This window comes from Cygnus olor, chromosome 5 (assembly GCF_009769625.2).
Source record: "Cygnus olor isolate bCygOlo1 chromosome 5, bCygOlo1.pri.v2, whole genome shotgun sequence".
NCBI lineage: Eukaryota > Metazoa > Chordata > Aves > Anseriformes > Anatidae > Cygnus > Cygnus olor.
This window is the reverse complement of record NC_049173.1, coordinates 26688997-26705369: the sequence shown is the minus strand read 5'-3', so window position 1 is coordinate 26705369 and position 16373 is coordinate 26688997. Positions and strand designations below refer to the sequence as shown.

The 16373-nt window shown below is 35.0% G+C and overlaps 1 protein-coding gene across 4 annotated transcripts in view; it reads right to left on the bottom strand.

Moving 5' to 3' along the window:
• The window catches only part of BAZ1A (bromodomain adjacent to zinc finger domain 1A), a 61945-nt gene that overhangs the window by 21750 nt on the left and 23822 nt on the right, over positions 1-16373 (bottom strand). For 3 of the 4 annotated variants that reach the window (XM_040558185.1, XM_040558183.1, XM_040558184.1), the window contains 13 exons: positions 15054-15155; positions 13660-13747; positions 12806-12940; positions 12097-12199; positions 9438-9604; positions 8589-8684; positions 6673-6811; positions 6073-6219; positions 3105-3200; positions 2753-2977; positions 1960-2125; positions 1586-1699; positions 271-395 (listed from right to left, as the gene is read on the bottom strand). In XM_040558185.1, coding sequence (XP_040414119.1) covers positions 271-395; positions 1586-1699; positions 1960-2125; positions 2753-2977; positions 3105-3200; positions 6073-6219; positions 6673-6811; positions 8589-8684; positions 9438-9604; positions 12097-12199; positions 12806-12940; positions 13660-13747; positions 15054-15155 — 1703 coding nt within the window. The remainder of the gene's footprint in view (positions 1-270; positions 396-1585; positions 1700-1959; positions 2126-2752; positions 2978-3104; positions 3201-6072; positions 6220-6672; positions 6812-8588; positions 8685-9437; positions 9605-12096; positions 12200-12805; positions 12941-13659; positions 13748-15053; positions 15156-16373) is intronic. The other variant, XM_040558186.1, reaches the window with a different exon arrangement.

The following is a 16373-nucleotide window of genomic DNA, read 5'->3' as shown; positions in this document are numbered from 1 at the left end:
ATGAGATTCTTTCAAAGTCACTGAGGTACATTACTTGTAACTGTAATTGTCTGTCAGGCAAGTATACAAGACGATGCAGGAGAGGAAAAGAACATACAGCTGGCAGCTAGATCTATATCAGGCCAGCTAAACTCACTTAATAGCCCACTATGATCATGATCTTTTTTTTTTCTTTAAAAAGTTATGAAGATTGATGTTTACTGAAAGTTTAAACAAGAACTGCCCAGTTGTGTGCATGCATTCACACAAACACACGTGCACACGTATTACCTCTTCTTCCTTTTTTGTTTGGTCCCAGCTCTTCTTCATCTTCTGTCACTGTGTCTACATCTTGCTCTTTACGTTCAGTTTCCTTGCTCTCTGTACTAGTATCAAGGTCTTCCCGTTCCTCCTCCCTGAGGCAATTAAAAAAAAAGGTGACAGGCTGAACAACCACATATTAAAAGCTGAATGGAACGAAAAGAATACACGATATAACATGGCATCTTTAACACAAACAGTATTTTCCTCTCAGAAGTACTTAAGCTTGTCAAAGATCTATAACACTGCATTCTTTCTTTAAAAAAATGAACAGTCATAAAATATATTAAGAAACACCGAAAGAAACTCACTGAACTGAAACTGGGAAGTTCCATATTAAAGACTAAAAACAGCTCTTCGGTATTCACTCTTTCATTTAAAGAGCATTACTGTAATCAGACCCTGTTTCGCGTTTTCCTAAGGTACTTCTACTACGCCACATTATATTTTATCTTTAGTCATTAAAAATATACAGATTCCCTCATCAAAATACATACCACTTTATAAAGTGTTTATTACACATTTTTCTCCCTAATCCAACAAATATAATCCAAAACCAACAAAATTACATGCAACCATTACAGGATAACATTTTACACAAAAACACACACTAATTATAGCTTCAGAAACATAGCATAGATCTGCCTTTGGCCCATGCTAACCTCTTGCAAGCAGAGTTATTTACCTAACTACCTTCCTCAAGCAGGTAAGGATACAGTTTTATGTACACACTTTTTTTTTCCTGGAATCAAGACAGTTGCATATACATGAATCTTACCTTCTGAAATCATGCAGTTTTAACAACAAAAAAAAACTATTTTTATGGAAATCACCTGGGATAGCACAGCATTTTTTTTAAATGCTACTAAATTTGATTTATAAACAGTTATGCAAGGTCAGTATTATTTAGTTCAGATCAGACCAATTCTTCAAATTAAAAAACAAACTAGAATGGTTTATTATCAGGATATTCATAGATACGAAGCGAGTAAGACAAGTAGTGCAAAAAATACATATTAGATTTTGCAAGTTCCTCATATCAGTAGGTAAAGTTGTCAAGCTTTCAACAAAATTATACATATAGTGAAAAATAATTTTAAAAATAATATTGCTTTCATAAAGTAATTCTAAAACACCAGGAAGAAAAAACACTAAGGGCTATATACTTTAATGAAAATATACGTTTATATACGAACAAGTCAGTAAAACTACATAGGCAAGATCTGGCCATGTGACTGAAAAGTGCTATATCATAATTTATCGCAGTAATATCACATTATCATACCCAACAGGTACTTCTGTGGCAGGATTTTTTTGCTCTTCTTCCTTCAGCTTTTCTTGTTTCTCTTTCATTTTTAACTCTTGTTCTTTTAACCTTTCTTCTTTCCTCTTACGTATCCTAGTCGTATAAAAAACAGAAAATCAGTTGCGATCAATCTAGTATCTGATCTGGCTACATCTTTTTCCTTTACAATATCATCTAAAAATAACAGTAAAGTGGAAAAGCACAATCCTAAGCACAATGAAATTTCACTGCTCTCTAGGGTCTCAAGAAACCAGTATAGAATACAAACACTTAGTTTTTTTATATGCCTTTTGCAACTGAAGATTAGTCTAATTTGTGTCAACAAGGTTTAGATTCCTGTATCCCAGTTCTACCTTGCCGCTGCTGCCTCTCGTTCTTTGCGATGCTGTTCTGCCTTTAATTCTCTGAACTCCTGTTTTGCCTGCCGTAATACATCAACAGAGTCCTCAATGAAATCTCGAGTAGAGACGAGAGTCAGAAGTTTCCCACAGAGGGCGTGAAGGATCTTCATCTTTTCTCCTAATAAAATTCAGACCAATGTTTCCATTTCATTATGAAACTGATAAATAATCCTTACTCCTATACACTTCAGACAGAAGTATATAAAAACACTCCCTCAAAGAAGTGAGTAGTCAGGAGTCAAACTCTTGTAGTATAATAGCTGCACTTGCAAAGAGGCTTTTCTTGAAATGGCAAAAATATCATCTTTGCTCAGAAATGTAAGTCTTAACTTTTATTTTATCAACTCCTATAGCATGGGAAAGAACTAAAATGCAATATTGCTTTCAAACTAGAGATAAAAGGAACAGTAGATAATCATTTCTCTCCATTCACAAATAAACAAAACCCAAAATAGAATGGCAACAAAAAACAGGGGATTGAATCAAACGCTCAGGTGCTTCTATCACATAGAGCCCCTTATGACAAATAAAACTAACCTTTTTTATAGGATTATAAAAAGGTTCTCAGACATAATGAGATGCTATCTATGCGATCGCTGATCTGGTGAGACCTACACGACCCCCAGAGATCCCTTCAGACCTAAAATATTCTATTACTTAGTTAACTGACCACTGTTGATCTGAAGTTACAAAAAAAGCTGATCACTTGACAAGCAGTCTAATCATCCCTAACATTTTATCTTACCTGGCAACAAGTCATACACTGAGGTACTTGAAAGTTTCTTCAAGAGACCAGGATTACTTAATCGCAGCTCCATACAAGCATCATCAGTAGCATCAAACCCTCCTCGTTTCTGGTAGCGGTATTTTGCATTGGCTGATGTTACATCGGCACCTGATGCTAGAATGTGAAGTCTGAGAATCTCAGAAAGAGTGCAGCTATCAAGATCCAAGTTTTTCAAATTGCAGCCTATAGTTGAGAAGAATGAACAGTTATTTTATATAGACGTTTAAATGTATACAAAAATAAAAACGTGCTTTAAAATACAGAGTAAAACAAGAACAGTAACAAAACAAGAAGTGAAACCCACACATACCCTGATGTAACTGGGGCCATGCAGCTGCCAAAGTTGCAACTGCAGACAGTGCAGATTTTGTGGGGTCTGCATCTTCATCCAAAGCCTCTGTTAAATCTTTAAGGAAATAAACACTTTATTCTAGTGCAAGTTAAAACTTGTACTGTGGAAGGGAGGAAAGCAAGCCATTTTTTAAAGTTGCAGACAAAGCGAAAAGAGGCCCGATATTTACAAAAGCATGAATATATTCAAAAATCAATTCAACATCCAAATTAGAAGTAACATATCTTTAAATGCAACTAAAAACCCAACTAATAACTAAGGACATGCACCACATGCTACACGCTATTCTCCCAGTAGCATATATGTAAGCTGCTAAAGCAACCACAATGCACGAGACATGCACAATGGCAATATAAAAGGCAGTGAAGAAATGAAGCAGGAAACACGCTTGAAAGCAAAAAAAAGCAAAATGCAAACACCTCCACTTTGTTCCTTCAAATGAACTGTTACTTCTTATCATTTAAGTTTTAAGAAAGACCATCCAAGCCAATTACCATCCAAGCCAATTAGACATTTTGATGCTGGTTATCACCATTCACTCTATATTTTTAATATGCAACTTATAGATAACCTCACTGTTCCGCACAAATATGATTACCAAGACTTTAAAAACAAACAACATTTCGCCAAAAGAAGCGGCTGCAGTTAATAAGTAGCAACACGTATTAGCAAACTGACAAGGAAAGCAGGGGAACTAGAAAGCAGAAACAGCAAAATTCCTGTCTTTTAGACAGAAATTTCCTTTGCACTTACAGGTATTTCTCCAGAGGGCTGGCAGATTTGTTTTCAGCGTTATATGCTGTTTCAACAATTTCACTTTATTCAGTAACTACTTAATGATTTGGACCTATGTCACCAATTGACCAAAGAGCCACAAATCCAAACTAAGACCACATAAAAAGCAAGTCCACAACTGAGTCTTGAATGATGATTAATGTTGTTTGAAACCTGTTACCAAGACATCGCAAAATGAATCTCTCCATTTCTCCCTTCCACCTTACCCATCTTATAACACTGTTTTAGAAGGTACTATACACCCAAATCCTGCACCCATGATGTTTTCTGTCATGGAAGCACTGCCTGCACAGAACTTAAGTGAGCAAACATTCATGCTGACTACTAACAGTTTGGTTAGCCAGAACTACAGAGGCGAAAACATCTTATTCTTTTACATGAAAGAAGCTTCTAAACAAGAATTACAAAAAATGAAAGTTCAAAGGTTTAAAGTAAAAGTAGAAGATAGAGTGCCCTGCCCACAACTCTGCCAAACTAAAAATGACACTGCATGTTTTTGCAATTGCCAGCCCCATGTAGTAAAATCAAACAAGTTATATTGGATTTTCTTCTACTCATTCCTGTGAACAATATGGAATTTAATCAACTATTCTACAATTACCTCATAATTGAATCTTTGCTTATATTGCCCAACTTGTGCTCCCAGTATTTAGAAGAAATTTATATAATTACTATTGAATTTAGCAGTTGTAGTGCAAAATTCTTAACCCTGCATTTAATCTGTAACTTTACCCAATTAACAAAAGCTCTTCCTGAACACAGCATCCATAAAGGTATTTTATAGATTGGACATAAGTACAAGAGTATTGCACAGTTTTCAAGGGAGGAATTAAAGGAATCATCAAATCAAGCACGAAATGTTCTTATATTCCCACCTAACTCTAATGACATAAGACTAGCAGGAAGGATCTTCTCTTTTTTTAGAGCTTTTTTTTTTTTTTTTTTTTTAACTATACACCAAGTTTGACAGTCCATAAACACAAAATCTACTGGACAACAGCAGTGTGGCAATAGCTGTCATCCCTTTCCACCAAGCACTGCATGGAGCAAAAGAACTGGGAAAAGTCTGAGACCTTAGATTCAAAACACAGAAGGTACATGCTGCAGTAACATATTGAATATTTTCCAGGGTCCCATTCTGGTGCTTCCTTCTACCTCCTCAACCATATTAACACATTGTTTGATAGACCGTCATCTTTGATATGTTTGATAGATAGGATGAGCGTAACGAAGAGTTAAGATCAGTTCCCTGATCCACAGCAAGGCTTTAAATAGCTGAACTAAAACAAGCAAGGGAGAAGCACCTTGCAAGCGCATAATCAGAATAAGTCTGTGTTATTGACAAACCCTTGGAAAGCACCCTGGGTAGCATCAATAGAGTACAACGCTCTGCAGAACGAACCTTAGAGCATTCACAGACTACTGGCTGAATCACTGACCTGGCCCAACACAACACAGAAACAGCTTAAGGATGCAGACATAAAATGTTGTTTACTACATACATTTGGAATACATTCTGTGCTTCCTTCTGATTAATGTTTATAGTATACTGAATTCCTGTAAAAACGTGTGCAACTTTCAGCCTTACCATGAAGCCTAAAGACAGAGTGACACTGGAAATCTACAAACGCGTATTTCATCACTGTAACTTTACACTTGGATGTCTTGAAGGATGATGGATATTGAAATCTCCATTATACATTAAAAACTTCCCAGCACAAATAATTAGATACAGACATTTTTTTCCTAGGTAAAGACTTTTGAAAAGATTTAGGTAAATGACTCTTTTTCCTGACCCTCAGGAGAAACATCTAGCAGTGCTGAAGGAGGAACAGCAGGAGGACAAAGGTGAACACAAGTTTCCTTCACCTCCAAAGCGTAAGCAGTGCTGTTAAATGCTTATTATGCTTTACTGGACACAACTGAAGTAATAATGAGCTTGCTTTTTCTATATTTTCCTCCATGCCCAGTTCAAATCTTTAATTTCAGATAAGTGAAAAAACAAGACCATTTATATACAATATCCATGCATAATAAGACGAGGTTAAACAAGGAAATGACACAAATCATGCAGTTTAAAGTTAATTCAAGTGAAATTTCATTTTTTCAGCAGTAAAATTAAGGATCTGACCTTTGGTCTCAGCATCAGCTATTTGATCTTTGGCCACTTCTTCCTCCTCTTCGGCCATTGCCTGAAAGATGGCAGTCAGGAAGAAAAACAGCAATTCACATAGTGGGCCTTCAGTGTCATTTCCTACAAGAGCTTCCTCTAAAACTTCTGTGAATAAAGTTTAAGAAGCGTCACTTTTGCCACAAAGCTGGAAAACAATTACGTACTGAAGAATGTAAACATTTTTTTAATCTTTCCTTCAGGTATGACAATCAAGTTACTTTTCCATAATTTACTGCAAATATTCCTAAGGCGATGCTGTCAGAAAAAGTGCTGACCGAACAAGGTTATTTTCTTAATATACAACTGCAAGAATGAAGTACCAGGAGACATTTATAATGAGTAGATTAACAGCTTCTAATTGAAGTTAATTTTCTTTTTATAAACACTGCAGAAATTGACTGTGAGGAGAAAAATTGATTGATACGCATGTGTAAGCACTGCTTTATCAAAGCTGCATGAACAGCTTTGTACTAGTGGTATAAGGCTGCACCTAAAATGGTCAGTAGGAGAAAGGACACCACAGAATTGGGGCACTTGGCCACATAAATGGCAACTTGCCTAAAGTCACTCCTTCAGGAAATTCATCTTGAAGATCAAAAAGTTCACCAAAAGCATATAAAAACTCCAAAACCATCAGAGCATCACCAAAGATCTCAGGAGGAAGTCTTGTCTTCACTGGCATCGGAACAGGAAGTTCCTGCAATCCAAAAGGAACAACTTAATATTGTATCTGGTTCCTGCAGAATACACAGGGTGATTAAAAACAGTCTGTGATTCTAAGGAATATATCTGTTGGACTTTTTTTTTGTTTGCTTACATTTTACTGGAAATAGTTCTGCAAGACAACCTATTACCATGGTAACATCTGTGTAACATTTGTAACAAAAAACAGAACAGCATGCAACTTGGACATAAATCTTTTGTAGATACGTAAGTTATTTAACTTCACAAACAAGTAATTTTTTTATCATTGTTTAAAGGAACTCAAATCCACAAGTTAAGAACAGTGTGTATAGAGATATTTCCTTTAAACTTGCAATATTCCATATGAGTTTGACTTTAAAGTTTTATGGAATTGTCCAGACAAGCAAAAATAAACATATTCTGAAAAAGCTACTCATCACTGCTTGCAAAGACAAGCTAACAAAAACCCAACACATACATATCAAACACACCCATCTAATACTAGGATACGCAAGGTCATGCCCAATGACTGCATGTTCTGGTATTTGTCTTTTTGCATCGGTAAGGCAGTTATGATACCTGAAGACACTTCAAACGGAGTTGATAAAACCATGTAACAGGACCACTTAAAAGATACTACCAAGAACTCACAGACAGTGTCTAACTCTTTGACCTTCAAGTTACTATCTTGATGCAACTTTTCAAGGTTTGTCTTCACATAACGGTTCTCAGTAAACAGAGAGAAACACTTTCCAGAAAGCATGACTTCTTTCCACAAAAGTGGTAGTTCACGAATATGAATGAGAACAATACTTGATATACGCTTTCAGAAGAACACACCAAGCATTTCATCTATCTCCTGAGAAGGGTATTTTTTGAGAAGCAGTCTGTGGATAGAACTGTCTTAGTGCTTCCTCAGCCAGGCTCATCTTTATATTCTTCTCAGTTTTCACTTGAAACAGCAGCACTGTTTTGCACAGCTTCCTCTCATTATGACAAACTCCTTCACTTTTTTTCAGTTTCTTCTTTTTCTATACACTAGCTAAGTTTTCACTCCTCTTCAAAGGCCTATTACAACTCAAACTGCAAACATATTCAATATGTTTCATATATTCATATATTCTTCCCAACACATGCTATCATTTCAATTAATTTACTACTTTTCTACTATTACTTGTCCTCTTTGCTTCTATCATCTTTCCCTACGTATCTCAAACTCATCCTTGTGTTTTTGACAATTTTGCCTCCTTTTGCTATCTCCTGCCAAAATTTATCATACAAAGTGTATGTAAACGTATAATAGCAGACAATCTTCTGTTATGCAGAACCACATTACTCTTGTTTAGAACATTACCTTTGGGAGGTAAATTCTTTTTATTTCCTATAGGTTTCCAGTATTATCCAGAAAGATTCATTAAGCAAGCATCTCTCTAGAGTTTAAATCAAGAGTGTACTACAGGTAGTAATGAACTAACATCCTTTTTCTTTTCCATCCAAAAATGTGGTTTCTTCATTACATAAATCTTTAAGTAACTCAGGCTTACTCTAGGTGAGCTCATGTTGCATAAATTTAAACAAAAAAATATTAGAAATATATCTGTTCCACAATAAGACTAAGAACAGCCCATTAAGTTTTTCTGGAGTGTGAAAACGCAGATACACACCATCCTTGTAGCATCACCATTGGGAAACATATAACCACAGCTGATAACCATCTACCTCTGTATAAAAGAATCTGGCTTGCGGACCCTAAGAAGTATGAGTTTCAGGTATTCCATATTCAATCATACCTTTAGATCATCACACTCCATATCCTCTCTAGGCTTACTCCACTGTTTAAGGTATTCCACATATCTTCTTTTTTCTTCACGCAGCTTTTCTCTTTCCTGAAAAAAGTCAGAATTGTATAAAGATACAGTTGGATCGCCCTACTACAATTTTTAAAACTACGCCATTCACTGTTTCAATCACACTGAAAAATAAAATCGAACTGTATTTCATTAGAATGAAATAATCTGTTCACTTATTTTGTATAAGATGATATTAACAAAATGTTTTAAAGTGAACTTCAGTAATGCTTTGTTAAACTTTTTTCATTTGTTTGATATTAGAAGGAGGCCAACTGAAGGAAAAAAACCATCTAAAATAAGAGTATTCACAAATGTTGCTAAAAAAAGACCATCAAAATATATACTGATGTGGCTGTGGCAGAATATAGTGGCATAAACAATTTATTCACATTTAAAGTGACAGAAACTTATTTAGCAATTTCAATCCAAAGAGAAACCACGAGGAAATCCACATCTAATATGCTGTGAATCTGACACAGTATGGCGTCTCTAAACTGAAGACAGTCATCAAATCAAACACTATCATGCAAAATTAAAAAAAATCAAAATATTTCTGAAGTATGTACAAAGTAACTTTCCCTAGTTTGTAATATTAGTTCACAAAAAAGTTTATCTAGAAATGCAGTTCCCTGGTATGTCTTACAAATATCCATTCTTCTAAAGCTGCATTTCTAGGAACTCAAAAACAGTTAATGGAAAATAACTAGAAGCAGATAGCAACTAAGAAACAAATAAGTTAGAAAGCCACTATGCTGTTCCTATATGAAACATATACTGCAAATGCATTACTTTTTCCTTTTCGATTTTGAGTCTCTCTTTCTCTTCTTTCTTCTTCATCCTTTCTTCTTCAACAATCTTCTTTAATTCCTCTCTCTTTTTCTCCTTATCTTCTTTCTCTCTTTTCCTGGCTTCTATAGCATTTGCCTTCTCTCGTTTTAATCTAGCTTTTTCAAAAGCTATGCAGGAAAGAAAAGTTATTTACAAAGTGTTAATTTTATTTAGCTGTGCTTAAATAGACTGATCTTTTTATAATTACCACATGAAAAAGATATTGTTTTGAAGACTGAATTGTTTCTATGCAACCAGAAATTCAATCACTTGAAAGTTCTTTAGAGAATCAGAATTTTAGGGCTTAAGTATTATACATGTTTTACAAGGTTGTCATCACTGTAATAAAGTCAACTTTCTCTGTTCTTAATGAGTATACAGATGTTTATTACTTATTTTTTTCTATCAAGAAAACAAAGATGACAACAGATTCCAACTGCGTATAATTACAGCAGTATATTTAATAATGTCTGCTTAATAAAACCATGTCATAAGTAGGAATGACATATAACCATGAAATACTTGTGATAATAAAACACTTTAAAGTGGTTTTTAAATATTTAATATAATTATTACTGAAAAGTCAATACATTTCAAATCTAGTTAGTACTTGAGTGTTTTTTGTGCCAGTTTTACTTCTGTTACACAGCTTAAGCTGAACTTCAGTTGTTAATAAATGTTATTGCCTGAGGAGATCCAGATTTTCTTGTAGCTGTCTGCAGGAAAACAGCAGGACACATACTTCCACTTTCTGTGGACAGACAGTATCTGTAAACTGCCACAGGCTAACAAATAAAAAGGGATCAGCAGGCTTACCATTTTAATTGAATAAGCAAGATGGCTAGAATCACAAGTGAAGAAAATGAGAAAAGATTCTTACTTTAACGCAGAGTGTAACACCAGAAAAGTTTCCAATTCAGTTTTCGTGTGAAATTCTGAAAATAGGCTAGATCATTTTTACAGCAAGGTGTGGGACATAACAGTAGTGACTCTCACCCAGAAAATAAAAGCAATGATGCTCATTCCCTGCAGTCTTCTACATAACAAGAAGGTTGATCTTCCAAGGTACTTGGTATTTTGCTACACCTTTTCACATTACTAAAGTGCTATAAGCAGCTCTTTTTAAGACTTCATGAATCTTACTAATTACCATTCCAATTAAGTATTATTTACAGGTAAAAATGTTTAGCTTAATATTCAGTTACATTAACAGTGCATTTGAAAGTGTACGTTTAAGCTTATTTTACAAATGGGATCATACTTTTCAAGAAACTGGTATAATGTCATACCTGTTTCAACAAGAAAAGATGCAGTTCTTAAAAAAATAGTTTAGAGTCATGGGACAACAGTAGACTGAAAATGAACACACACAAGTGTGACAACATGGTTTTTAAGATTTTTTTTCCATTTGATTCCTTCATTATTTTGTGTCCCCAACAAAGATGAGAAAGCTTTTTACCAAGTTTGAATATCAACCTGCTCAAGAGCTTTTTAGCCAGGTGGCAGAAAACATTAAGAATACATTTAGATCTCCATGCCAGGCAACTTATTACAAGACTGGTTGCTCTTTCATTGTTTGAAACCATATGTTCTAAGAGCTTTGGGTTCTAGCATGCAATCAGATAAATGTAAAATTAAGCCAAAGCATATCTTAACTAGCCTTCCAGAAGCTGTAGTGAGTGCCACACAAGAAAGGAAGCAGCCTTGATGGTGTTCCATTATGACCTTATTCCATGCGATCAGCTTCAGCACATCAGAAATAAATGCCAGTTGTGCAAAGATGTGGACAAAAGACTGCAGAACCCCTTAAACCCTAGCATCCTCATCTCCTCAGCAGGAAAGGCCATGATCAGCCACATGCAGCTTCGCAGTTAGTCCAGTTAAAAGCAAATATTGGACTACATAATTTCCCAAGGTCCCTTCCATATTAAAATATTGTATGGCAGTGGAAATAAAAGAGAAACCACAAGTTCACTGGACTATGTCCACAGATGAAAGCCTTATGAAGGAAAATTGTGCTTATAATTCAAAAGACCATCTCTTTGTTTGGGCAAGGAGACGTTCTTTACCATGTCTCCACAAGAGGACATTCCAGTTTACCTAGTTAAACCCACAGAACAGCTATGTGGGTCCTCTTATTGCATTTGAAACCAAGTTTAAATAGATCAGAAACATCAAAATTAAGCCAAGAAATACTTCTGAAGTGATTTGTGCTCTTTTAATTAGAAAAGTGTTGGTAGTTTTTCTATTTACAGATCTTCCTCAAATCACATATCAGTTTGCGTTAAAAGCCTGTGCTTTGATACACATCCAGCAGGTAAAATTTGGATTCTGAAGATATGTATAAACTTCTGCAAAACTTTATTTTGCTCCTTACTTCTCTAAGATAGAGACCAACATAGCCGGACTGCAAGCCTCATCCCCTTCCACAGTTTAGTCAAATAGACAGACTCAGGGAACAATTCTAACCACTGAGGTACCCCTTGCAATACAACTGCAGCAGTACATTCTTATTACTTTCTCCCCTTGAAAGGCGCAATCCAAAAATACTCTAATTATGGCCAGCTCTCAGACCTGCAAGAACAGGTTCTACCAGTCACAAGACTAAACCTCAACTTACCCATGGCTTGCATATCTTCTTTTTGCCTTTGGAATCTCGTCTTTTCCTTTGTTATTTTATTTTTGTTTCCTTGGGTATTTTGTTTAGCTGCAATATTGTCCTCCTGATAGAGGGTTGGGAGGGGGGAGTGGGAAGAAAGAACATAACATGTACAGTGAAATGACCTACAACAAATATTCCCATTTTTTCCATCTACTCTCTAAAACAAAACTGTAACCATTTCTCAAATACACTGACTATTCGGAGATCCTGTCTTGTAATGGAAAAAGAAAACTTTCATCCATCTTTCTTTTTAAATAAAAAATTAGAGCATTGAGCTTTGATGTGTTTAATTACAGGCAACTGACGAAATTGTATCTGAGAGTATGAATTCTGTTTTTTAGCAGATTATTTATTAATCATTCCCAGAAGGGACAGGTACTCCATATGCCTTCACAACACACTGAAAAGCTAATTTATTGGTGGGATCGCAGAAGTAAGAATGACAAGAATGAGAAGATAAATACAAAGTTTGATCTCTCTCACAAGGTTAAATACAAAGCAAGCTACTTCAATAACAATTATGCAATATTTCCCAATTTATCCTCAAAGAAAAAAACAGTGTCAATCTTGAATTCCAACTGTTCTGAAAGTTCACAAAGAAAACGGAAAAACTGAAGTCTACACTGATTTGTCTTGATCTGAAGTTTAAAATTTTGTCATTACTTACATGACTAATGGACGCCCTCTTTGGAGGTCTCCCTCGCCGTCTGCTTGCAGGACTGAAGATAAATGTGGGTGGATCATCAGGAAAGAAGTAAGAGAAATGTTGTTCTGCTAGATTATATTTTGCAATTGATGTTGCCTTAGTAAGAGAGATGAAAACAGATATTCACTGTGAGACTGTTACCTTTTCATCAATATAATTAATGAATCATTCATTCAAAAGGACTGTAAAAGTAACTAGATTCACAAGTGGTTATCTTAGCATAAGAAATAAAACTCTGCAATAGTATAAATGTAGAGTTAATCCATCAAGAGTATAATAACGTAACAAGCACACATTTGAAAAACAGAATTTGACCTAATTTGAGACTTAGTTCAGTCTACAATATTTCCAAAGATAAAAGCATCACAACAGAATAATATTAGTGTACTGTATCAAAACTGAAATGGCTAGTTTTACATGACTCAGAAATACTAGCTGCATACCTTGATGAATGTAAACAGACTAAGTAAAAAAAAATACATTCTTTAATTTTTGTATTTTTTTTAATGTAGGTAAGAGCTGCCATTTTTATTCAGGATCTTTTCTAAACTGGTAATTAATGAAGATCTTAGAGAACTAACTTCTGCCTGGTGTACAGGAAACTACCATCTTGTTTACAGGCAAAAGTTAACAAAAACCCATTTCTAGAAAAAAATACAGTATTCTTCATTTTGGAAAAATACTAACAACGTATTATACTTATAATAGGTTAAATTCAATGTAGTTTAAAAACTGAGTAACAAGTAGAGAAGTGCAAGAACGGACAAAAGATTAAGGTCAATATTCTATCACATAAACCATTCCATCTTATTTACCTTAGTTTTAATGACTCCATCATGTGGTTCACAGTGTTGTTTCAGAAAAAGTTTAAGTCTATCACGAGAAAAGAGATGTTTCCTCCGGCTGTTTTAGGAAATAGAGTTAATATTATCAACTAACAATGCAATCATTGTTTAAATGAAGCTGACAACATGTGCAAGAACTGATGTAACCAATCACATGATTAAGCTTTTTGCCATTTTCTTAATTATAAACTACACCCTTACTATTTATGTATATTTAAGCACAAATATGCATCCCTAATTTCTGTTTTGAAAATCCTAGTATGTCCTCTGTCTTACACATACACACACCTCCACAGCCTATTCAACCTCATTAGATCCTCTGCAAACATTCCATACAATCGGTGGGATTTATAATATCAAAATAAAAGGAAAATCCCATTGCTTTAGATGAGAGTACAAAACAAAGATTAAGAAAAAAGAGCACAAATGCAGTATTCACAACTCACAAACGACAAGGTAAGGCACGAAAGTCTCAAGCCAGCAGATGTGAGAGGTGAATTCTCAGTTTGGTCAAACTGTATAACTCCTCTCTAGAGGGAAAGTGGGCATTCTAAATGCTTCCTGGAATGTCAGGGAATCTGTACTACTTCATAGAAAAGAGAAAAACAACCAGGAGTTGCTGAGTTTATAGAAACCATCTGGCTGGAAGTACCGTGTTACCATAAAGTTCAGCAAGCGCTTAAGCGCACGGAAGAATATAGACGATTACCTGAACAAGGACTAATTACATCAAGTGACTTGCCCATTACACAGGAATAATTTATGAAAAAAATAATCCTGATTTACGCTGGAATAAAATTACTTGAAATCCCTGATATTTTTTTCAGAGCATCCTGATTATAGAGTTTTAATGCACAATCTACTCTTTAAAAAATGTAACATTTTTGTTTCCAACGAAGTTCAACGAAAAGTTATTTTTAAAAGGTCTTTGCAGCTTTCTATTTTATAATAGTAAAACAGTCATTGATAATGCCACCTTCAACACTTCAAACCAGTATCATTGTAACACAAAAAGATTTCACAATGCCAATATTTAATAAGTGTTACACAGTATAATTCTCAAACTTGTTCACCTACTTCAGTCACAACAGTAGGGACAGGTAATATTAGCAATAGCAGGTCTCATCCTTATGCCAGTGAAAGCACAGACTTGAAAAGAATTGGTTTATGCATTAAAACTAGTAAAGCTTGGAACCCTTAACACAGAAATCTCATGAAACACAGTAGTTTGTTCCAGTGTCTCTAATTAATAATCCTAATGTATTATCATAAAATGCCATTTTACATCAAAAACGTCTTCTCAGTCATACAACTCACATAGTTGTTGTAGAGAACCATTTTAACTTTCATATACTAATTTTTACCTTAGCTGAGATGCTTTAACAATAACAGATTCATACAGTTCTTTTTTAATAGGCTGGACTTTGTATTTGAACAAAGAAGGATCAATTATGGCTTTCTTCTTCCTACAAAATGTTAAAGAAAAGTTAAGTAAGTTAGCTACAATCACAAAATATTCATTTTTATTCCACATGTTATATGTATTTGTATACATACACAGCAGACCACTCCAGAATACCCAATCAGATTTAACAGAGACCATTGGTACCAAACTGGACCTGTTCACTCCTGCCAACTTTTCTGCTACTTGTTTTAACTCAAAGTCAGTAGAATCGCCAGAAACAGGAAAGAGAAAATTTTGTGGACTGTACAGATGATTTGTTGGGATGATCAATTTTGCTCTTCAGGATGTCAAACCAATCTCTTCATACTTCTCAGAGGTTATTTTGAACCACTGGCAGATACAAATCATATCAATCCTTTGATTGTTTTGGCATCGTAACCACTTGACCCTGCTGTATTATATTCAGACAGCATAACCTTAAGGTAGCCATTACCACAAAACTACTGAGACAGACTAAAACATATTCAGTCCAGGACGTGACTGTCTCGATATCCAGTCTGAGTCTGGTTGGAGCTACCTATATGCTGCAGTAGTCATGGAACTACAAACGTTGCAAGGGAAAATACTAAGGGTTAGAGGATCAGGAATGCATCTAAAACAAATGCTGTCGTCCTTTTGGAAACAAGGTAGGGGAGTTTCTTCTTCTCTTTGACTAAAAGAGCATTTGGTAATGCAGAAAGCTCACTTGGAGAACACCAGCTACATGACACAGTTTGTTCTATTTGGAACTCTATTTTCTGGAATCTGACAAAACCTTCAACATGCAAAACCAGCCACTTGAAGACCGATAGCAACACGCTGGTTATACCACTCTGGGGACAAGACAACTGCAGTTAGAAACAAAATCCTGACTTTGAACATTTTGGTGAAGGCTTTAAGCTGCCTTAGAGCCAGTACTTCAGTTTTTCCTTACAGTAGGTGGTAGACTTAGACCTACCATCACTATTATTAGATTCAGGATGAAAGAACAAAAGAGAGAAAGAAAATAAGAATTGAAGATGAAACAAGATTAATGCCACTGAAGATACTGTATAGCTTTATTGACAAGCCATAACTATACCTTTTAACATATTCTTTTCATAATTTTTTCCCCAAATAAGGGCAGAAAACTAGGATGAAGATCATAAAAGAAAAAAAAAAATCAGAATGCTGAGGTTCCATTGGCATTATTTCCAAAAAACTCAGTTACCTGTTTACATTCCCAAATTTGGGAAAACAA